We start from the raw sequence: 24,562 nt of genomic DNA on the forward strand, positions 1-24,562 counted from the left end.
CAGTTCCCATGCCTGACTGTCATCAGAGCTTTTCTTTATATTCAGCCTGAAACTCTTGATTTAATTTATGCTGCAGTCTTGTCCTTCTGCTATGAACAGCTGTGAAGAATCTAACCCTGTCTCTTTTATAACCTCTCATGGGTACTGGCAGGCTGCTATTAGGCCTCCCTGGAGATATTGCCTCTGGGATGAAAAAGCCCCCTTACATCAGCTTTCCTCATAGAGCTGCTAGCAAAAAAATGGAAACAGTTCCCAGCTCTTCCCCTCATTCAGATTAAAGCTTTCAGCCAGGCCATCTGTATTTGAGAAAGCTGAACTTCAACTATCAGAGCTATGAAAGCAACCATGGTGATGCAATATTTGTTTAACTCCACTGAAAAAAACCCAGTAAGAAGTTGTGATCATTATTTACACACACAGTCTGGACAATACTGTGAAAAGAGAAGCAGAATTATTCAAGAGAAATAATAATAACCACATCACTCAACCTGCTAGTCATGTCTCTCTCGATGCAGACCAGGATGCAGTTGGATTTCTGGGTTGCAAGCTCATACTGCTGAGTCATATTAAACTTTTCATCCACTATCACTCCCAAGTCTTTCTCCCCAAGGCTTGCCTCAATCCATTCTCCACTCAGCCTGTGCTTGTGCTTTAGATGTGCTAATAGGTGAGCTTGTGCTATAAGATGAGCTTTCCTTTGTAGCAGTCAAAGGAAACTTTTTCAGTTACTTACGTTTTTCTAAAAATTTTCTTTCCCCACCACATAGAATTTTGCATATATATAAATGCATCTATTTTCCTACATCTATTAAAAATAGTAGGTGCTTTTGAATAGTCAGTTTTACTTGCCAGCTCAGTGTAGCTGATTGGATGATTCACCAAAATCAGGACTGTTTAAAATTTATGGGGTTTATTCTCCTTTTGTCAAGCATTTTCTACATATAGAACATTCACATGGTATAAATTACAGAACAAAAACTGCATGAGACAGACTACTGCAATTGAGTAACAGACAGTTAACATGATTATTATTTGTTCACAATGGAGAAAAGTTCTTAAAAACAAAAATAGATTCAGCAGCTAGAAATGTAAGCAAATGTTTATCTCAGTTAAAGCTACTTACCAGGAGGCTTGCTCAAGCTAAAGAGAGATCTACTGTACCACACAGGGCAGAATGGTCAATGCACACAAGATTACAATGCTAGAAAATTCCAGATTTTGAAGCAATTTTACACAATCTAAATTGCAGTAAAACTTGGTTTAAAAAAAGATACTTTTTTCTGATTGCCTTCAGTATATGGAGGTCAGTTTAGGAGCTTATAAGCACTCTTTAGCAAAATCATAATAAAAATAAAAATACTTTCAAACTTCTAAGTCATTGCTCTGAGTCTGGATAGATGTTTACTGCTGGTTTTCTATCAACTTTTTATTCTACTTCTGGGAGTCTTATTTTTCCCATTTACATGTTTAACCATGTTATATTAGAATACTAAGTAAACAAACTATAAAAAATACAGTTTTTGTTGGTTTTTTTGTTGTTTTGTTTTTGTTTAGTTTTTCGGTTTTGCACTAATCCAGTTGGATGCAAGGACTAGAAAACCTGTTGAGCTAACCAAATGGTTTAACAAATAGTAATCAATGGTACAACAAATAAGCAAAAATATTATCTACTGGTTGTAGACTTGAGTTCTTTGCATTCCCATTTTCTTAAAATGCATTTTCTTTATGTTTAATTAACAGTTTCCTCAATGACATAAGTGAAGCTTTGTAATGTTGAGTTTTTAGAATGTGGTAAATCCTGAAAGGATGTGCAATATTTCTCTTCAGTAGACTTGAAACTTTGCTGATGCCACTTTGTGATAGTTGAAAAACCTAACATATATTTTTTTCTAAAAAACGGTTAAGCTTCTGTGAGCAGATTTCCTAACTAAGACACCATAAAAATAAACTCCAAAATGCAGTGATGAGAAAACACTGCAAATATAATTTTTCTTTTTATTTTCCTGTCCATGTATGTTGCACAACTTGACACCTAGAATTTGATAGCAAAACTTTCTTTCCAAACCTGTAGCCACAGTGGGAATAAATTTTATAATTTCTATGCTTGTCTTTCTTGTGAGACTTTCGCTTCAAGGCACAAAAAGATTTAACAATGGACTGAGCAGGACATAACATTTCAGCTTAAGGAGTCAAAGGTTGTTGTACTACAGCTCTTGATTTGTGTCTGAAGCAAAGAAAAATAAAATTTGAATGATATTTAAGTCTTCCATTTACAAATGCAAAGTATCATATTAAATTTCCTGAAGCTTTTTTGATGGTTTTTTTTCTTCTTTTTTAACAGTAATTTATTATACTTATCATCAATTTCAATATTTAGTTATTTCAAACAGCACAATCTGTTGATAATTAATAAGGAGTATCATTATCAAATAGCCATCATTTTAGTCACTTTTATGTGGAAGTTGATTCAAATTATGTACATGTCAAAGAAATAACAGGTATAGAAGAGCCTAACAATTTAAAATTGTGTAAATTTGAAGAATGGTGAAATTTAAGTGCAATGTACTGTAAAACTATTATCTCAGTAAATATCTAACACAGATTCTTATGCTTCTCTAACCCAAATTACTGTGTTGCCTTTCTCAACTTCGGTGATTTCACAATTTAACTTATTGAGCCGTCCATCCAGGATAAACAGAGATTCCTTGGAAGGGGTCATGAGATACTGACCAAAAAGGCCACTGTCTTTTATAAGACGGTTCTTACTGTTCCAAGGCCATTCGCCTGTCTTGATGGGCTCCTTAAGACTCTTCACCATCTTCACCTTGCCAGAGGAGAGCTCCATGAAGAGAACATCAGTTTGTGTGCTGGAGCTGCAGTAGACATTGTATTGATGAGCTTCAGTAAAGGATGACTGAAAAGCTACATCAGATATGTGCAAATTAGTGTGAATGTCAAATGCATCCTGTATTTCTCCTCTCACTGTTATGGACTGGATCCTCATGAGGCCTTTTGCATCATCAATGCTGAGAAGGTAGTGTCCATCTGGAGAGATATGTGGCGTGCCCGTCACGTCGCCATTGTATCCGATCACAGAATCAGTAACGCTATCCACTATCAGCTGTGGTAGGACAGCCCCGGTGGTGTCAGGCTTACAGCTGATAAAAAGATATCCTCCAAGATGTGTATAAGCCAGTGACTCAGGAATGCAATTATAATCCTTTAAACTAATTGTCTTGACGTACGACATAGTTTCTAGATCAATTTTCTGCAGCATGGGATCATCCTTATGAAGAATATATCCAAACCTAAAAGCAAAAGCACAAAACCACAGTCAGAGCTACTGTGTGCATTATACACGGATGGGGAAAAACACCATGAGTAAAGGAGATGAGTTTATATGCACAGTGGTATATTGCTATCTATCTCAGCTTCAGATGTTTCAGATATTAAGCATTTATAATATTTTATTTTTAGTGTTCTTGTAATTTAGAATATATTAAAAAATACCTAAAACCCATTTATCTGATTACAGTAATTTCACGAATACAAGCCGCACCAATTTGACCAAAATTTTGGTGGAAACCCGGAAGTGCGGCTAATATTCCGGGGCGGCTAATCTATTAACAAAATTCTAAAAGCTGCCAACATGGAAGTGAGAGCCCGCGGCAGCCCCAAGCCAAGCTGGAGCCTGGCCGGCCCCGGCAGAGGTGGGAAAGCCTGGCAGAGGCGGGGCCAGCAGTGTGGGGGCGGGCGGCAGAGCCTGAGCCAGCAGGGCGGGGCAGGGAGGGCGGCAGAGCCTGGGCCAGCAGGGCGGGGGAGCCCGGGAGAACTGGGGCTAGCAGTGCAGGGGAGCATGGCAGAAGCAGGAAGGCCGGCGGGTGGGGCTGCCTGGCAGCGGGGGAAGCCCAGCATAATCGGGGCCAGCAGCGTGGGGGAGCCCGGCGGTGCGGGGGCCTGCAGTGCCGGCCAGGGCGAGGAAACGCGGCGGCGGTGCAGACGGGAGGGGGCGGCCGGCGAGCCTGGTGGCGGCGGCGGCAGCCCTGCCGGCGGGGCGAGCGAAAGCGGCACTCGCGAAGCGCCGCCGCCGCGAGCGAAGCGCCGCCGCCGCTCGCGGAAGCGCCGCCGCCGCGAGCGAAGCGCCGCCGCCGCTCGCGGATGCGCCGCCGCCGCGAGCGAAGCGCCGCCGCCGCTCGCGAAGCGCCGCCGCCGCGAGCGGAAGCGCCGCCGCCGCTCGCGAAGCGCCGCCGCCGCGAGCGACGCACCGCCGCCGCTCGCGGAAGCGCCGGCGCCGCGGGGCGGGCGCGGCGCTCGCGAGGCGCGGCGCTCGCGAGGCGCGGCGCAGGGCGAGCGAAAGCGGCAGCGGGGCGGGCGGCGAGCCCGGCGGCGGCAGCCCTGCCAGCCGGGCGAGCGAACGCGGCAGCGAGGCGGTGCTGACGGGAGAGGGGGGCCAGCGAGCCCGGCGGCGGCGGCAGCACCAGCCGGCCAGCCCCACCGAGCCGTGGCGCTGAGCTGGGCCACCCGGCCCCGTCGGCAACCATGAGCGGGCCGAGCCTTCCTGGCCCCGCCCCGAGCCAGTAAAGCCCGCTATGCCACGATCCTGTTACTAATTGGCCAATTTGTGAAAGCTGCGCACGGATTCTCGCGACGAACGAAAGTGCGGCTAATATTCGGGGTGCGGCTTATCTATTGACAAAGACAGCAACATTGTCGAGGCACCGGGGGTGCGGCTTATAATCCGTGCGGCTTGTATTCGTGAAACTACTGTAATGGGAAAGCTCTTTCTTCCTACTGACATAAGGGAAAAAGGTAAACCATTACTTTCAGAATATCTATTCACTTTTAACTTTTACAAAAGCCAGGAAGGAGGAAAAGATTAACTATCAATAGATACCATATCCCACATATTTGAATTCAGTTGATACAGCTCTTCGACTTACTTGGGAACATCAGCTTAACCCAGTGCTCATTGTTATTCAGATCATTATCTGAGTCTTCCTTACTTTAATTCAAGAGAAATGAATATCATAAAAGGATTTAGGTTTATGCCTCCTAATTATCCAAACACCATATTTCTTACAATTTAAATGACCCTTTATGGTCTTCCAGGACCTTCCAGGAACTTTCGCTGAACATGAATAATACAATTACATTTTAAAATCCTAGAGCTGATCGATTTTAACCTTTTGATATAAACTATATCACTCTTCTTTAATGGAAATGTATATGTTCTGACTGCACCATCAATTGACTACATAAATATGCAAAAAAGATACCTCTAAATATTATGAAGTCATGTAAAAGAATATTAGCTTTACTTATCTAAGTAGATTTCACAGCATTTTTCTCAAACTGCTTTTTTTTTTCTCCCATTTCTTGGCATTTTCCTCTGAATCTTTGATCCTAATAATGAGACTGCATGATGATACATGTAATCTAAAAATACCTTTCACTTCCTTTTGATATGTTTCAACAATTGAGTTGACAATAACATAAAATTTTCACACTATACTTGCAATGCCAGTGTACTTACTAATTAGTGAACCACCAAAGTAACAGGCAAAAAATGTTTCAGTACATGGTTCAGTCAGATCCTCAGTATAAGATAGGGTGAATTAAATTTGCACTTTCTACTGAATTGATGTAAGAACACTTTAAATTTTAGTCCCACCTTCCAAAATCCTTGCATACTGTTTCAGTATCATAAAAGCCCAGAACTAAAGAATTATTCCGATTGTTAGGGACCTTAGGATTTCATTTGGTCCAAATCCTGCCCAAAGAAGGGCCAGTTTGAATCAGATTGTCCATGATAACAATTTGAGGTGATTATTAAATCATTTTTGTCTTTGATCATTCAACCATACACGAATTCAATCATCATGGTTAGAAATGTGCAAGTGAGATTTTTTGGAAGTTATGTCTGGATAACTTACTTAAGATAATGTTACTTTTCTATTCATGAGGTCTACTGCTCTGTCATAGAAGAAGATTAGGATCATCAGCTGAATTTGATTTTTAGGGTTTTTGGCCACATAATATCTGTTTCTTGATCTTTTTGGGTAGCCATAAAATCATCGATTCCTGGTTCCATTATAAATTAGTAAGCATTTTTCAGCTATAAGAAACAGACTTATGCTGTGTTATGTACAGAATCATCTTGTAATAGAAAAGGTTAAACAGGTAACAACACTGACATTTCACATATCTCCATGTTTAATAACCAATGTTAGACACACGAGCTATGGTTACAAAAGGAAAATAGAACTAGCTTATTGATTATATTTTTACATAACAATGTAAAGCAAAAATCAGTGAACTATACAGAAGTGTTCGCAAGAAGATAAAGGGAAAATATCTGATTTTAAGGTCAATGTGATGACAGGTACTGAATAACCTAATTTTATGCTACTATAATATTATTTATCTATTTTAATGAAAGTAAACAATGCAGAGAGTTTTTACTTTAACTACTTTTGATCTCAATTTCAGTTGCAAACTCACAACACATTTTTTGTGTTTGAGACTGGTGACCTTGGGTTTGAAAACATTGTTTTTCTCTTTCAGCATACCAATATATAGTCATGGGAAAAATCAGGAAATCTTTTTTTTAATAGTGAAAGAAAAGACTCTCACTGAGTCGTTTTTAACTTGCATAGGTACTAAACCACAGATTTATATCCAAGTGAAATTTTCCAAAATACATAAACATACACCAAATCCTTACTTTGATTTTGAAAATACAACAATCATAATCTACATGATTAAATTTATAAACATTTTTTTTTAAATTTGGCCTGTTATTTTCAGAAACTGTATTAAACACAGTAATAAATTATCTTATAAAAAAAATCAGTTATTTAACATTTTAATATATTTGATACATTTTATTCTATATATGTGTCAATCATATTTCATGGCACCTTTATTTAATTCACAAAAAAGACTTAAAATTTGACTGCACGTTTTAAGTTGCACTTTAATTTCTATCCTGCGCATGAGAAAAAACACAAGTTATCTTTTAAAAAGAAAGGTAATATTTTTAAAAACCAAAATGAATTCTTTACCATTTTCCACCACAAAACAAATTTGAAAACTAAACACATATGTTTTAAACTGGTCAAAAACTAAAGCAATTTTTTTCCCCATATATCATATATCAAGAGAAGATATGTGACAAAAGAAGAAGAAACTTTTGTGCTGCTTGACAACTTCTTTTTTTTTTCCTAAAGATTATTCCAGGTTATAAAAATGACCTTTTTTTAAAGTAAAATACAATTGTAAAACAAGGTTAGCATCAATTACCTAAATCAGCAAATTTTACTTGCTGATTTAAATTGTGATTAAAATGAAGGACTTAAATCAATTTGATTCAAAGAAATCTCCCTTGCTTATGATTATTTGATTAAGCAGTGTTAATGATCAATTTATGAGATATTTTTGCATTCAAATGTCATTGATTTCAAGAGGAATATATGTTACTAATCTTTGCTTCTCAAATGTTATTCCCAGAATATATGTTTTTGAACCACAGGTACACTTAGGTTTACTTCGGTTACAAAAACTCTTTGATTACCAAATCTGAATGTGTTGTCTAAGGTTAAAGGAAAAGTCTTGTCTACTTTCCCTAGGGGTAACATCAACCGAATGTGTGGAACGACTCATGTTTGACATCTAGCTTTCCCCACAGAGGACACTGCCATTGGTTTGTACTCCAGCTTCTCACTGCCTAGTCATACTTTCTCTCAGATAAATCCCCTAAACTCTGCCAGTCAAAATGCTTGCATAAGCATACCCCAATGCATGTCATTAGGGTAAATTTAGCTATTGTGGAATAATTAAGATCCTTAAAATGTTTTTTATTGTCTAACCTGGTTAGTTTGAATGAAATATCTTAGGAGTCATGCAAGAATGTTGACACAAACTTTTGCAATAGCACAGACAGATTTAACAAAAAATATGTTTGTCCACAGCAAGGGACTCCAGATCTCCAGTTATTCAGCAAACACATTTTAAAACAAATCAGATGCTAACATAAGGATACTAGTTTCTTTTATAGCTTTATTGATTTCTTTGTAATATTTAGTTCCCAGTACAAAAAGCCACAAATTAAAACCTCATACTATCTTGGACAGACTGCTCCTGTGATGTAAACAGTGACTTCAGCTTTGGTAATTGAGTTTAACTGAAAACTATAGAAACTGGCTTCAACATTTTACCCACTTTATCTGATGTTGTATTTTTATTGCACTTGGAAGATCTACTGTCCCTTGCTCTGAGGCTATTAAGGAACTTGATTTTATATGTTAGAGCAGATAACCATATGTATTCTGATAATCAGTTATACCTGAATGCCTGTTTACAATGTATCTTATTTTAAAGTGTTCAAAGACTAGTTTAATGCATTTTTTCCAGTGATTATTTACTTTCAACTTAAAATTATTTACAGCTATCCATGCTATTCTATTTACAGTAATTTCATGACTATAAGGTACACCCTTTTGATTAAAATTTTGATGGAAACCCAGAAGTTCGCCTTATAATCTGGTGCGCCTTATATATGGACAAAGTTGGGAAATTTGCCAACCCAGAAGTGCGAGCCAAGAGAGCTGCAGGGGGAACTGGCGGCACTGCAGCCGGCAGGGGCAGGGGGAGCTGCGGCGCCGCCTAGTGTCATCGTCCCATTGCCCCGCCGAGTGTCATGGGCTCCTGGCACCGCCAAGTGGCAGAGGTACCTGGCACTGGCGGCAGCCCCGAGCAGGGCCGAGCCTGCTCGGCCCCAAGCCAAGCTAGTAAACCCCGCGATTGTGCGATTCTGTTACTAATTCATTACTTTGTTGCGTACAGCACAGATCCTCACTGCAAAAAAAGAGTGCGCCTTATAGTGCAGTGCGCCTTATATATTGACAAAGTTCAGAAATTTGCCAACTCCGGAGGTGTGCCTTATAATCCAGTGCGCCTTCTAGTCGTGAAATTAGTGTATTTCTGAATTGGAAACAAAGGTTTGTGAGATATGCTCTCTTTCCTTCCTTAAAAGTATTAACTTCTCTAGCCCTGATAAAATATAATTCTATTTTCTTGTAACATTAACATGCAAAAGACTTTTTGCTTTATAACGTTTTCTAGTTCGAACTTTAAAAAGTCACTGCTTTAGACACAGATGTAAAGTTAGCCCACAGGATGTGTTAATCTTTCTGGAGCTGAATACATTGAGAAATCAGTTAGTGAGCAGAATAATATATAGAATGTACACATCAGTTTTTAGTTACTGATTTCAAGGCACTGTACAGAGATATTACAGAATACTAAGAAAGCTGAATGACTGGCCTAAGGCTATATTATAATCCATTGGCATAATCTAGGTGAAAATGCAGGTTTTCTAAGGCCCAGCATGGTTTCTACCATGTTACAGGCTACCATTACAACAGAGGTACTAAAGAGATAGATGTGAGAAAGTACTTAGAACAAAGACACATAATTTTGGATAAGAGTATACAAAATCACTCATTCAAAATAATGTTTTTGATTTAGTAATCAAAATAGACAGAACTTTGGACCTAGCTGTGAGAGAATTTGCTGAAATTTAATGAAGGATCTACCCTTCCCAAAACCGGGAGTATAGCTGCCAAAAGTAATTTATTAGAATTAATAGGATTTTATCAATAGTAGTGTTTAAACAATTCTTTCTTGGCTGTCATACTGCCTGCAACACTTCAGTGCTCCAATTAAAATTCAGTAAAGCTGGACAGTGATGTAAATACCCTAACAGCCCAACAATACAGATAAAAAAAAAGCGGGGGGGGAGGGGGAATAATTTAAAGCTGCCAGTCTTCTTGGGTGTGAAAGGATTTGGCAAACTGTATGTTTGATATGTTTGCCTGTCTCAGTGAGAGCTGTGTGGCTGGAGTTTTGAGAAGCTGAACAAATCAAGAGAGGTCTGTTCCTGTGCCTGTGAGGTTTGTGAGGCTGATTCATAGTCTCTGAGAATTGCTAGGCAGAGGCGTAAGGATGGAAAAAGTAATGATGTTCTGGAGGGAAGGTACAGAAGGGAAAAGGGGAAGTGAATGAAAACTGATAAGAAAAGCTAAGAATTCCATGTCTGGTATAGTTTAAAAAAATACAAACCAACAGAAAAAACACCCAAAGAATGAGAAAATATATTTTTGTTGCCTAAGATGAGAAAGTACACTTTCCAAGCCACTGGCAACTGAGGAAGGTAATAAACAGGGTTTTTTATAGGGACATATATCTGCCAGGTTAGAGAATTTGTCCCTAATAATTTCGAAAGAGCTGACTAGCTCTTAGCATTTTATAAATCTTAAAATAACAGGAAAATTTGGAAAGTCTGAAAAAAAGATTGTTGAAATATTCATAAGAAAAAGTCAGGTATCCCAGCTAAGCTGAACAGCTTGATGCATATCTAAGGGAAATAATAAAATAATAAAATAATAATAAAATATAAGAATGAACTACAGAAAATAGTGATTATAACGCAGTCAGCATAAGTTTATGAAAAAATGAACTTTGTCAGACAAATCTGATTTAATTTTTTTATTAGAAAACTTTCTGAAGGTAACTGAAGGTTACCTTTCTTTCTTATACCTTTCTGAAGGTATTAGGAAGACATAGTTTTCTTGGAATAAAAACCCATACCTGAAGAAAAATAATGTGTCTGTAATAAAATGTAGTTATCAATGTCATTTTATAGGAAACTTCTTACAACAGCTGATACTTCACAAAATTTTCACAGATGGTTTAGATCTAAATGTCTATGAATGTCCCTGACACTAAGGTTGCAGATAATGACAGCATAATCATAGTCAGCTCCTCATTCAAGCAAAATGTGTTCAAAGGTAGTGAAGTGTAAAGTTGAGCAACTTCACATGTGGATGAGGAATGCAGGACATGAAGATAGAAGAGTATCCTAAAACCAATGGCTGTAAAAGGATGTAAGGATCATAGCAGACATGCAAGTCAATACAAAATCTGAGTCTAATGAGTCAAAAATAAAATCAAGACGCAAGTCTTTCTAAAGTCCTTACAAATATGTCATGAGAGGTGAGTGAGAATCATAAAACACACTCATACCTGCATTCTACATTGGGGAAAGTAAACCAAGAATACTTTATGGTTTTTTTTCTCATTTTTGCCCTTCTAAAAAGGAATAAACAATTAGGCACTAGGAAAAAACTGAAAATTATTTGAGGAATGGAGACAATGGTTTTATGCAAGAGTCTGAACCTAGTGTATAAATGGTTGTATACTGAAATCAGACAACTTTAAATTATGAATAAGTAATTTTTCCTAACAATAGGGACAATATACCATTGCAACCAACTACCAGAGACATGATGAATTTTGCCTGGCAAGAATCTCCAAGTAAAGATTATACTGTCTATTTGGATAAATATATGTAGCTTCAAAAATATCAAATTCATTATCTGAATTGCTCAATGACTATTTGAAATGTTTAAAACCTGTTGAACAATTCCTGGGGTGGTGACTCCACCACTTCCCAGTGCAGCCTATTCTAACGCCTGAAAAAAGCAACCAAGAGTTTCAAATCTCATGAAATGACTCTGATTTGACACAACCCCTTAGCTCACAGACACACACATCAGCAGAATGTAAAGGAATATCTGCCTTTTTGCAGGCCAAAGGCTGTGATGCTACTTTGCCATCTACTGTATAGAAAACAGCTATTTTTAAAACTTCCCTTTCACTGTTTCTGATCTTAGGTAATTGTGAATTTCGTACATGAATTACTAATAATTTTACAATTATTAATGTTTCATACACACACATATATTTTGAAAACAAGCATCCTCCTTGACAACACATTGGTCTCCTTATTCAGAAGGTTTATGAATTGCTTGTAATAATAAAACTGCAAGTATAAAAGCTATATAATGGGGTGAAAGATGTTCTAAGGTCAAATGGTGATTCTTTTGAGGTTTATTGATCTAACTGTACAAGATCATGGTGGATAGGTTGGGAGAATGGTGTTAGACCACAAACACTTGCTTCAGAACAGTTAACTTTACACACAGCAGTGATCAGTTGCAAATAAATTTTAATCCATTGTCCAATAACTTGATGCCTTCTAACTAACAGATGAATCTGTCGTCCCTTCTGTACAACTTTATGAACCTTGTCAGCATCGTCAGTTTATTAACTCTGCTTCCATTGCCAGATTGGTTCTCATCTTTTTGATGGGGAGACAAAAGCAACTACCAAAAAAAAAAAAAATAGTATTTACCCAATTTGTTAGAAAAAAGTATTGCAAGTCACCAGGGTGACAGTTTGGATTGCTCAGGCAAGTAGATTGAGGGACATAAAAAACTGTATTTAATAAAACAGGATAAAAAATGTTGTTCTCCAGTGGTCCTACAGAACCAGCAAAATAGGGACATTTCACAAAATTTGTATCAGTAAGACTTATGTATGAGGTCTCCACAAACCAAATCTGTAAGTGCATGTGCTGAGCTTTGATAATCCCAAGATTTCTTTTTCCATTCCAAGTAAAGGAATGCTATTAAATCTGAGTAAAGAAGTCTGCATTACTACTCCATGTTCTATAGAGATGGAATTCAATCCCCAAGGTAGCCATAACATTGTAACTTTCCAAAGCACTTGGCTACCTAAAAGGATTTAAAAATACAGCCATTTATAATTATGTCATGCAATTGTGTGCATCACCTCTGTGCATTTAAGCAGCTTTTAATTATTAGGCTGCTGGAAAACAGTGATAGATAGTTGAGAATACCTTCACTTTTCTGGAATGTTTTATATATAGTTGATGGAATATTCAATTCAAAATTTCCTCTCATATAGCTTAGTATGTAAAAGCCTCCCACTGCTCATTAATCACTGATTAATATTAATGACAATTTCAACTCCTATGTCTCTTCTATGCAGTGAAATCATGCACAATATCAGCACATAAAGGTGTTTCTCACAGTGCATATTGGAATCACGTGTAACTTAAACCTGCCAGTCATGAGAGCTAATCTTATATTTTCCAATAATTTATTAATTACAGCTCCCACTGTAGCCTGTCGGCATATCACTCCAATTGGCTAGAGCTCCAAACAGCTAGAACTGTTAAATCAGTGATTGTTTCTTTCTTCACTTACTCTATACTAATAAACAATAAATATTTTAATCCCAGATTTTTAAGATTTTTGACCATATGTTTTGACAAAAGTTTAAAAGAAATAAGGCTAATTATACCTACAACTCTATACCAGTTAAGAGTAGTATGCCGGATTCAGCTGAGATGGAGTTACAGTAATTTCAAGACCATAAGGCGCACCGGACTGTAAGGCGCACCCCAGGAGAGTTGGCAAAATTCACAACTTTGTAGATCATATAAGGCTCACCGGAATATAAGGCAGCGAGGCTCCGCCCCCAGCTCCTCCCACGCAGTTGCTGGCCAAGGTCCTGCCTCAACCCGGCAGCCATTGGCCCCCGGGCCCACCTGTACCCGGCAGGAGCAGTGCCTCGGGCACCGGGGCCAGGCTATGCCTGCTGCCCCTCCGTGCTGCCTCTCCAGGGCCGGGCTGTGGCTGCCGCCCCTCCGTGCCCCCTCCCTGGGGCCGGGCTATGCCTGCCGGCCCTCTGTGCCCCCTCCCCGGGGCCAGGCAATGCCTGCCGCCCCTCCATGCCCCCTCTCCAGGGCCGGGCTATGCCTGCCGCCCCTCCATGCCTGCCTCCACAGGGCCGGGCTATGCCTGCCGGGGCTATGCCCCGCCTCCGTGGGGCCGGGCTACGACTACTGCCCCTCTGTGCCCTCTCCCCAGGGCTGGGCTATGCCTGCTGGGGCTCCGTCCCACCTCCACAGGGCCAAGCTATGCCTGCTGCCCCTCCGTGTCCCCTCCCCGAGGCTGGGCTATGCCTGCTGCCCCTCTGTGCCCCCTCCACGGGGCCGGGGTGTGCCTCTGGAGGGGCGGCTCCGCCTGCACGGGGCCAGGGCGTGCCCGCTACCACTCCCCCCCACCTCCACCTGGCAGCCGTGGCCCTCCCAGCTCCCCCCGCAGCTCGCAGCTCTCACTTCCGGGTAGGCAAATTTCCGAGCTTTGTCCATCATATAAGGTGCACCAGACTATAAGGTGCACTTCTGCGTTCGGGGGAAAATTTTAGTCAAAAGGGTACTCCTTTTAGTTGTGAAATTACTGTAATTTTTATCATACCAACCTGCATGGTACTGTGTTTTAAATTTGCAAACAAGTGTTGATAACTCACAAGTTTTAGTTATTTTTGAGCACTGCTGGCACAACACCAAGGTTTTTTCTCTTTTTTACTCTGCCTTTCCCATGAGTAGTCTTCAGCTTTGGAAGAGGTTGGGTGGACACACTGGAAGTTGCTCCAGCCCGGGGGAAGAGCCCAACATTTCTTACCAAAATCAAAAAAGAGGTTTTGGGACACTAAGGGAACCCCTTTCTCCACTGGACTCCAGAGGAAAACTGGATTTCTCCACATCACCGCTGGACCTCCAGAGGGAAACTGCACCTTGTACAGGAGCACTGCTCCAACTGAGCCACATCTGTCACTGCAGCAGGATGCAACCACCATTTAATGGGACTGCTACCAACACCCTGCCTGACGGGGTGTCACGTTGTACTTTGACTTTGTCAGGGTTTGGGGTTTGTTTCTTTGTAGTACTGTATTTCTATTTTAATTTCCCTAGAAAAGAACTGTTATTCCTAATTCCCATATCTTTGCTGGAGAGCCCCTTGATTTCAAAATTACAATAATTTGGAGGGAGAGGGTTACATTCTCCATTTCAAAGAGAAGTTCCTGCTTTTCTCAGCAGACACCTGTCCGCCAAACTAAAAGAGCAACTCTTTGTTCTTTGTCCATATATAAGCCGCACCTGATTATAAGCCGCACTTTGGGTTTGGACCAAAATTTTAGTCAAAATGGTGCGGTTTATAATTGTGAAATTACTGTAATTAGAAAATGTATTGTAGAACTATCATTGGTAGAATGTGCTATGTATTGGTAGTTGCAAATGAGAAACAGAAATCTGGCTGAAATCTTTAGTGACTCACCCAGTGCTGTGGGAGGTTTCCTGGTTACAGGACGTCACATTTACGTGCATAACTCTCCATCTTCATCACCGTAGTACCTAAGTAATTTTTTCCTATTTCCTAGTACTGAGAAAAAGCTTAATAAGAAACTTATTCCAGAAGATCAGTACTTATTGTCTGAACTTCAGCATTGCCACTTTAATTATGCCATTTTAATATCTCTTTCCATATCTGAAAAGGGTTGACATTGTTTATAAACCAAAATACATAATTGCACAGGGAGATGGTTTACTGTCAAGCCTTTTCTGAATTCACTTGGTACAGTCACAGGGCAAACACTCATCCTATGAATTGGTGTATTTCACACTGACAAAGATTCTGCTACCATTTTGTTATGACTGTTAATGGGTGTGTTGTAAAAGATCCTTAAGCATCCGTGGATTCCCTTTTGGACCCTTTTGCTGTCATCTAAATCCTACGGGACAGAGGGAGGGATAATAGGTGAAAAACCTCCCACCAATTCAGTGCTGAAATTCCATGAAATATCATACTCACATACCTGCAGTTTACTTACTGCCAATCTGCAGACTTCTAATGGAGATATGTATTATTTGAAATAAAATGAAATGTTGCAAAACAGAAATATGCATACATGCATATTAGTATATAGAACAGGTATAATACCAGCTTGCAGTTGAAGTATAGGAAGAAAATCACGTACTAGGGCATCTCTCCTTTCACTGTTTTTTCTTCTATGAAATGGAAAGGTAAAATTAGACCTCAGACCTAAGGTTCCAAATACTTTCACTGTTTATCTCTGTGCAATCCTGTATCTTCCAAATTTGCCTACAAAGACCCCACTGATGCTGTTTGACATCAAGTGGTAGTGTCCTTGAAAGTGATGATTTTTCCTTGTCCTCTCAAGGGATAAGCATGCTTTCTCTTTTAGGATTAAATGTAAATGTTTTCATTTTCAGCTGATGAACTGGAGAGTTGAATGCCTACATATCAGTATCATACATCATTTAGGACAGCAGTGCTAGATCTCAGGCTACACAGAGTTGAGTTCTGGGTGGTTCTGATAAGGATTTCAAGTAATACACTTTCAAATTAAAAAAAAAAAGTGTAGAATGTCATATAGATAAGCACATGTGCAAAAAGAGTGTGCTGCCACAATGACCCATTTAATTTTAAGTACTGTAACTTCTATAATATTTTCATCAATTTATTAAAAATTGATATATGAACCAGAAAATTAAAAAAAATAACATAAATGATATGTCCTAACTGTGTCTCTTCCAGAGTACATAAACATATTTATTTGTTCATATTTATATCCTTATTGCTTTGAAATAAACAAGAAAAAAACTATTTCTGCAGTCCTAAACAAGCACAGCTACTTCCCTCCTCTTTGATCATATCAGTGGTCAATAAGGAGGTTCAAGAATTGCCATTACAAATGTACAGAATCACCACAACTCCTTAGTGCAAAAATAGTTTTCTACAGGTAGTATTCCTCTTCTGTGTACACCTACATTTCTATGCACAACTATGTGTATGTCTAAATATGAGCTGAAAATCTAAGCTTGTGTTTTTGACTAGACCATATAGTCAATAGAGTTCAAAATATTTTTAAAAATAACCAGTACCATAGGTCTGTAGAGGCACTTCACCGTGTGTGTAGACTAAATCTCCAATAGCCAGCGGAGAGGATGGACAGCTTACACCCACAGATGCACTGTATTTTCACAGCTAAATCTAGGTGCCTACAATCTGAACTTCACACTCACCATAAGCATCTTCTCAGCATGAAAACATAATATCCAAATATAGCCTTATAAATCTTTGCAAGATTTGACAATTGAAACTTAAATGACTGACATCACATCATGATGTGACTAAGAGCTACAATTAGATTTGAAATGTGATTGTTTCTGTGAGTCATTCTAATAAGTTCTGGTATCATACAGCAGTAGGGGCTTATTAAAGCTGCCCTTTGTGGTCAGAAATTAAAACTATTGGTTTGAGGAATAGTTAGCACTGCTGAAAGTGCCTGCATAGAGTGAAGAATGTTATATAAGCCTTCATGCAAAACAGTCCTCAAAACAGAGATGTCTCTGGTTTCCCGCCCCCCCTCCAAAATGTGTGCAAAAATCAACCCAGGAAGATAAAGTTGTATTATTCAAAGTTTGATCAAATCTGCTAACCAAAGGTTTTCTGGGTCTCAAAAGAAATTGCCATAACTATGCAAAACTAGAGTGTTAGAGGTCCTGGGTCTATACTGGTCTTATAAAAAGCTTCTAATCTGCCAAAACGGCAAACTACTACTGTTTTAAAAAAAAATACTGAAGTAGAAGTGTGTTATATACCAACATATCTTCTGTTGAAATTAAGTTATCCACAGTAGTTCTGGAGAAGGAAATATTAATAATAAAGGAAAAAGGAAAATTGGTGTAAGGACTTTTTTTTAGCTGTATAGCTCAATTGCCTTTACTGGTGCTTGGAGTTCTTGCCAGTAGTGCAATCTTCTAAAAACTTAACATACTGCAAACATTATTTACTTTGTTAAAATTACTCTTCAGTTTATATCCATACACAGGTAATTGTAAAGAAGACTGCTCACACTGGTATATTATATTTCAGATGCCTTGCATTCATACAATTCAAATCATCACATAATTGAGTTTTCTTTGCAAAAGTGATTTTAAAATACACAAATTTCATTGTCACATTCTATTACACCTACAATAGTATAATGCAGAAAATAAAATATTTACCTCTAGATTTAAAAAAAAATAATTGTGGTAATGTTTCTAGTTTCAAAATCTCAGGAGTGCAAGAGCATAACAGCTTTCTTCTCAGGACTTAGAACATTATTGTTGCCTGGAATAGCTGATTTCTGGTAGGTTGCTCAGAAAAGACCTTTCTTTAATTTTTGTAGTTTATAAATGGTTGTTTGAAGATAACAAAAGGCTAAGTACATTTTTCCCAGTAGGACCTGCTCATCAGTACATATGGTGCCTTTCTTATGGATACTATAACACTTTTTGACCTTCTAAATATGCTTTCTTAATTTTGTTCCTGATACTCTTTGAAACATTGCTTCATATTTTTCTCTTGTATCAGAAAAGGCATTTTTTCCTCCTTTTTTAGTGTTTGCATGTAACAGCATTAAGCACAAAGCATCTTCGTATCTGAGAAAATATTTCCATCTTCTAGAAAATCTTAATTCTCATTTTTGTGTTTATGTGCATGAACACATACATTCACACACAAATCTGTAAAATATTTCTGCCCTATTCACTGCTTTATTTGTTTAGTTGTTGCTATTATTGTAAATGAAATATTTAAAAGTGTCTCATAAAAAAAGAGTAGTAACATTTGCAGTAGTATTGTCTGATTGTGATAATTTACCTGAGAAGTAATAGACTAGCAGTCCTTAAGAATGGGGGGAAAAATCAAAACCCACAGAACATAAGGCTGTGGGGCCACTCTTATGGAAAGTGAGTAATTTTAGAGTAAAACAAGATCATCACTATAATTTCTGTTATATGAAGAACAGAATTTGATGGCAGGTCTAATTTTCTAAAAATACTGACTCTTGTTGTACTCCTGCTTAGGAAATTCTGGGTTTTGAGAACTTGAGGTTTCTGTGTTCTTATAATGCGCACATTAAAATCTTATCTGTACTTCTCCATATACAAAAAAAAAAATCTATCCAATAACAGGTAACCTTTGAAATTTACAGCATATGTGGTAAGAAAGAGGAAAATTAATATATTGACAGATATAACCTGCTTTCATTAAAATCAATATTATTATTATTATTATTATTATTATTACTATTATGTGGATTAAATGATAGCTTTTTATTATAAAAATAGATGCCAGTAAAGATCTAATCCATCAGAAATCATAAGTTTGCTTAATAATGCTGACAAAAATAAATATAGGTCTTCATAGATTAATTCAGAAAGGAACTTAATATTCAATTTTAAGTAGCATGCAATGGACATTTTTAGATCTATGGGAGCAGACAGCCTTAGTAATGAAAAAAATCCTGACTAGATTCTAAAGTGTATTGAAAAACAATAGAAAAGGATATTGCAAGGGCTACAGGCAAAAGAAAAAAAAATCCAAAGTAGACCTACTGTCCCACACAAAGGGGATAACAAGTGCTGAATATCACCTGAGAGACCTGAATGAAAGTGATCTTTATAGTACGTATTCCAAGATTTCAGAGATTGATAGTCACAGATTTTTTCTGAAGATTTTATTCTTTTTTGGGATTGCTTTTTATATACTTCATAGAAGTGAATATGGCTTCTCTAATTCCATTCTCAGTGAGGAAGCTCAGTGTAGAGAGGATTAAATTGGATGTCAAAGGCTCCACAGTCAATGATAGTCAAACATACTAAAATGACTTTTTTTTTCTCCCTTTCTTTTATTCTCTCAGCACATGCTGACCATTATTTTGAAAAATAAGGATATCAAGGACTTCAAGACAGCCATGCAAGACAGAAAGGAAGAAATATTTCAGCAAGGGCTTGAGGAATCCTGACAAGTCTTATATTCTTAGAATAAAAATATCTCAAATTAAGCTTTGTGCTCTGAGATTGAATAGAAAAAAAATCCATTACTAGACAACATGTAGCAGAGATAGAAGACAATATTATAAAATAGATAGTTTTATGCATTAGTAAGCTTTCAGCTTCTGAGTTGATCCTACATCATATTTAATAAGATTGGCTCTGGATTAAAAAATGAACACCACAAATTTAATGCTGCCGAGCTGAAGTAAATGACATTGTAAGTGTCATCAACAAAACCCTTATAGGGATAGTTTTCACTTGGGTTGAAAAACCAAAAGTGATACAATCTTTTGATCATTTATTTGGGGAAAGACTGTACAAGTTGTCTTCTGTAACTTAGCTGGATAAATCAAGTAAGTGCTTGCAAGTACTTTTGTGGGAAGAGATGATTTCTTTTAACACACTGCACAAAGCCCAGGACTTCTGACTTTTATTGCACATTTGCACAACTTAGGGATAAATTCTGAATTTTTAGGGCATTAGTGATACAGGTGTCTATGAATTCTTTGAGGTCTCCCTTGGGGAGCACATGCAAGATGCGTATTATAATGCACTTTTAAATTATTGTAAATTCTTGTCTAATGCTGACAAGAAACAATCCAAGAAATTTTAGGATAAAGAGAAGTAACTTAATTTCTACATTTTTAGTATCCAGGAATATATGAAACTGTTTTTGTCATATCATAAAGGAAGCCATGCAGCAAAAATCTATTTTTAGTGTTGGTAGCAAGTGCATTTTTCTGTCTCATACTTTCTAAGGAAGGAGAGCTAAACATTGGTTTAAAAAAAAAAAAAACTCAACCATTTTTAAAGCAATAAAAGTCAAAGAAATGGCTAGCTATACTGACAGATTGAAGAAAATATTCTAAAAGTGCTCCAAAATGTCAGTACAAGGTAGGATAGGATTAAGAAAATCTGGCACTTCAGAAAACATGGTAACTTCAAGGTGGGAAGATGCCATATGGACTAAACATTCAAGTTTATATATGTCAAAAGAAGAATAATGAGGTAGAGATAAGGACTACAAGGGTGATAAATTACATACATCAAAACAGTCTCAATAGATATTCTTCTTCATTTTTAACATGAAGTCCACATACTGTTATAGCTGGGGATATGTGAATGTTCTTAAGAACAAATACTGAACTTAATCACTATTCCTTTCTCTCCTTTTAGTTTTTACTAGGGACCCAAATTAAGAAAATATTGTATGGAAGAAAAAACCAACAAAAAAAACCCAAACAATATTTTTAAAAAATTAAAAACATTATAAGCTATTAGGTTTTGCACGTAGAAGCATCAGAGATGACATTTGCTTGTAAAATGTAAGATTATAAAGGGAAAAAAGATCAGGCACATAATGGTAAATTTCTGTGTTCGAATTTGTAGATTATATGGGAGATGGGAATTGGTTTGAGTGACTCTTAAGATGGAAGCTGGAGGTTTTATTCACCACAATATGTTACATGCTTACAACTGAGGACGCATGGAAGCAACACAAAAATAGTCTATTTGTGTAGATTTGGAAGTTTCCCACAAGTCTTTTATTCATGTGATTTAAACAAATATTTGTTGTGTTTGTAACATAAAAAATAGGACACCATAAAGGAAAATCTATTCTAAATGTTAAAAAGTAGAACTGAACAAATTAAAATTTCCAATCACATTTTTACTAGGTCGATATCACAGATCTAGACTACAGCACTATTCTTGCTGCTATCAAGAAAACTAGCTCTATCTAAGCCAGACATAGAAAAGTTTTGTAAAAATAATTGTGTTCTGGTTGTTTCTTGACAAACATACAAAAAAAAATTTTGTTAATTTCATCATTTTGGGCATTTTTTGAAAACCAATGAGTAATTAAGGCAGCACTAAGATAACTTCTATCCACTGGATACAACAAATTCTGTGCCATAATTGCAGGGATTAGTTTCTTCTTATAGTTGATTATGTTTTTCAAACATTACATTTTGTCATGTATTTCTACATACTGGTAGATGCTGAACTTTTAAAGCAGGTAGGTTCTAGGAGACAGGTACAACATTTCTTTTTAGCAATGGTTCAACCACTTCAGATGGAAGATGATATTTTTTCAAAGCTAAATATTCCTGTGATTTCTTCTGCATATGTAAAGAGCAGAAATCTTACAATGCGGAAAAAAAATTTACAATCCAGCAAAGCTCCTTTTTTTCTTGTATTACAGATGACTAGATTTACATTAGTCAGGTTCCAGGCACTTTCTGAGCTAATGGGGAAGATCAAGTAGAAAAAAAGGGATTTCTTTTTTTGTTATTGTGTGTTTTGGTTTTGGTTTTGTTTTGGTTTTTTAAAATTGTTTTATTTATGCTGTTGTTTTATAGTGCTACAAAGACTGGCAATTTCATGTTTCAGGTAACATTTGAAGGGAATTCTCATTTCTAAATAGCTCCACTGAAGTGGAAATTTTTTTTTTTTTTTTTTTAATCATCCTTTTCTCTGCTGCCACCTGGAATTTGTTATTCAAGAGCTTTGTGAAGTTTTACTCAAGGTACCTAAGAGGAAAAGATTTGGACCATAAGTTAAATGAATTGGTCAAGCAATATTGAATTGCCAGCTTATGTAGGAAAAGACATGCAGAATAACTGATTCCACAGATAGTTTCCCAGACTGATTCCTTCTATATGTGTCGGTGTCTACGTGTGCATACATTTATTTTGCAAGGTTAGAAGAAGTCACACTGAATAAAAATATCAAGATGGTTTTATATTGGCTACATTTAAATATACAATCAATTACAGTAATTTCACGATTAGAAGCTGCACATTTTGACCCAGCCCAGAAGTGTGACTTACACTCAGGAGCGGCCAATATATGAACAAAGTTCGGAAATTTCCCAACCCAGAAGTGTGAGCCGTGGTGCTGAGCCGAGCTCACAAATTGAGCATCTGCCAGTAAAACCCACAATAGCGCGATTGTTACAAATGGGTTACTCCATTGTGCAGTGAGGGGAGGAGGACTCCGGCCAGCCCCACGGTGCGGGGGGGAGGCAGGGGCTCCATCCCCACTGGTCCCACGGGGGAAGCAGATCTCACGAATTGAGCCCCTGCCAATAAAACCCATCATCATGTGATTGTTACAAATTGGTTACTTCGCTGCGAACAAAAGTGTGGCTTACAATCCGGTGCAACTCATAATCATAAAATTACTGCATTTATTAAATTTCATAGCACCAAGATGAAAATAAACTTTAAAATCGAAAATCTTTTCTTCCTGAATTCCAAAATGCCCTGGCTTCAAAAACATTATGTACACCTCTGAACATCATTTCAGTGACAATAAATCTTAACTGGACTTATGGAATGATGACAATTATCTTCACCTTCATGATTTCTGTAGGTGCTTTCCCATAGACACAGTTGGGAATCTGTACTTCCTAGCACATTTTAAAGCCTGCAATCTCTGGTCCTTGTCAATTAGAGTATAGCAGTGGAGCTGAAAGATGATGCAAATTTGGGCACATGGTATATCTTGCAATTACTTAAAGGATTGAGAGTTTCTTAGTTTAGATGTATGTAGTGACTACATTTATGAAATTTTTGGATGGGAGCAGGTGATCAGAGAAGGACTGAAGTAGAGAATATAGGTTTGATGCACTAATGAGGACTTCAGTTTTCTAAAAAGTCACTTATTTTAACAGTTGTTGCTGTTGCTAATGTGGTAGTTGAACAAAGTAAGTTTCAATGATATAATCTGACTGAGCTGAATCTCTTAATCTTTCATTCTTTAGATTCCCTCAGGAAAACAAGATGCTCTAAAATCCACTATTTAAAGCCAAATAAAGATCCAGAAAAAGACTTTTGCTGTCTCCTCTATCTTTCAAAAAAAAAATCCTTATTTTTCCAAAGCAACATATTTATGGACAAGAAAAGTCCTTCTTTTGGGTACAAATATGAGGAGAGGGAAAAAATGACCACAAGGTTTTAATTTAGCACAAGTGTCTCACTAAGACACAGAGTAGGAGGCTGCAGAATGAACCCTTATCCCTCCTTTGTGTGCTGCGCCATATAGGACTCACTGAAAGATTCCAAGATCCTCATTACAAATCGCAGAATACTTTCTAGATCTTCTTTTCTTGCCCTGGTACTACTGAACTGTTTCAGATTCCTCAAGCTTTCAAGCTGTTTCCCTATTTTCCCTGTGCCATTGTAGGTTTACAGCTTGATGACTAAGAACTGTCACAAAATTTCTGCTCCCCTAATGTACATTGTTAACTGAATTTGTAAAATATTAAATTGTCTCTTATCTTCACACTAAATCATGCTGTCTAGGTGAAAAATTCAACCCTTAAATTAAATCTATGTCTTTTGCTAATGTTTCATCTACAGCTGACTTAGCATTTACCACTTCCATTGTTTCACTCAGAAACTACTGAATAGAAAGCTTTTTCGAATTCTGTAGGATTTTTGCAACAAAAATAATATCTTCTGTTTGATTAATTGCATAGAAACACTGAAAATGCTTTCACTCCCTATCAGCTACTTCACACTTCTATAGGGGCTTAAACTCTGGAATGAAATGTGAATGTATTGACTCACTGCTCCACATGAGTTTTATTTAAGAAGGTTCACAGGAATGCATTGGCATCACATTCCAAATACCTCTTAAGGAAAAGCTTAGTTTTTGGATTGTTTTGTGCAAATGAATAAATGTGATTTTAGAAAGCAGTGTGTACTGCTTCCCCATACACAACAGAGGCATAAAAGAGGGAAAAAACTTGAACAGAATATGTTAACTCTATTCAGATGCTGAGCCATCTCACCAGTGAGTTGATCGCTCATTTTTCCACTTGTTAGGTCAGGTAACTGTATGACATTTAAAATATTGCTCAAAGACTAAAAACATCTAAAAAGTTATAATTACTGCATTACAGTGAGTTCATTTAATACTGCTTTTGAAACATTT

General features: G+C 37.6%; 1 protein-coding gene across 2 annotated transcripts in view; it reads right to left on the minus strand.

Moving 5' to 3' along the window:
• Positions 1-891: 891 nt before the first annotated feature.
• The window catches only part of FSTL5 (follistatin like 5), a 316,275-nt gene continuing 292,604 nt past the window's right edge, over positions 892-24,562 (minus strand). For both annotated transcript variants that reach the window (XM_033060226.2, XM_033060225.2), the window contains one exon: positions 892-3,308. In XM_033060226.2, the coding sequence (XP_032916117.1) occupies positions 2,606-3,308 (703 nt within the window). In that variant the 3' untranslated portion in view covers positions 892-2,605. The remainder of the gene's footprint in view (positions 3,309-24,562) is intronic.

Source organism: Catharus ustulatus, chromosome 5 (assembly GCF_009819885.2).
Source record: "Catharus ustulatus isolate bCatUst1 chromosome 5, bCatUst1.pri.v2, whole genome shotgun sequence".
Taxonomy (NCBI): Eukaryota; Metazoa; Chordata; class Aves; order Passeriformes; family Turdidae; genus Catharus; species Catharus ustulatus.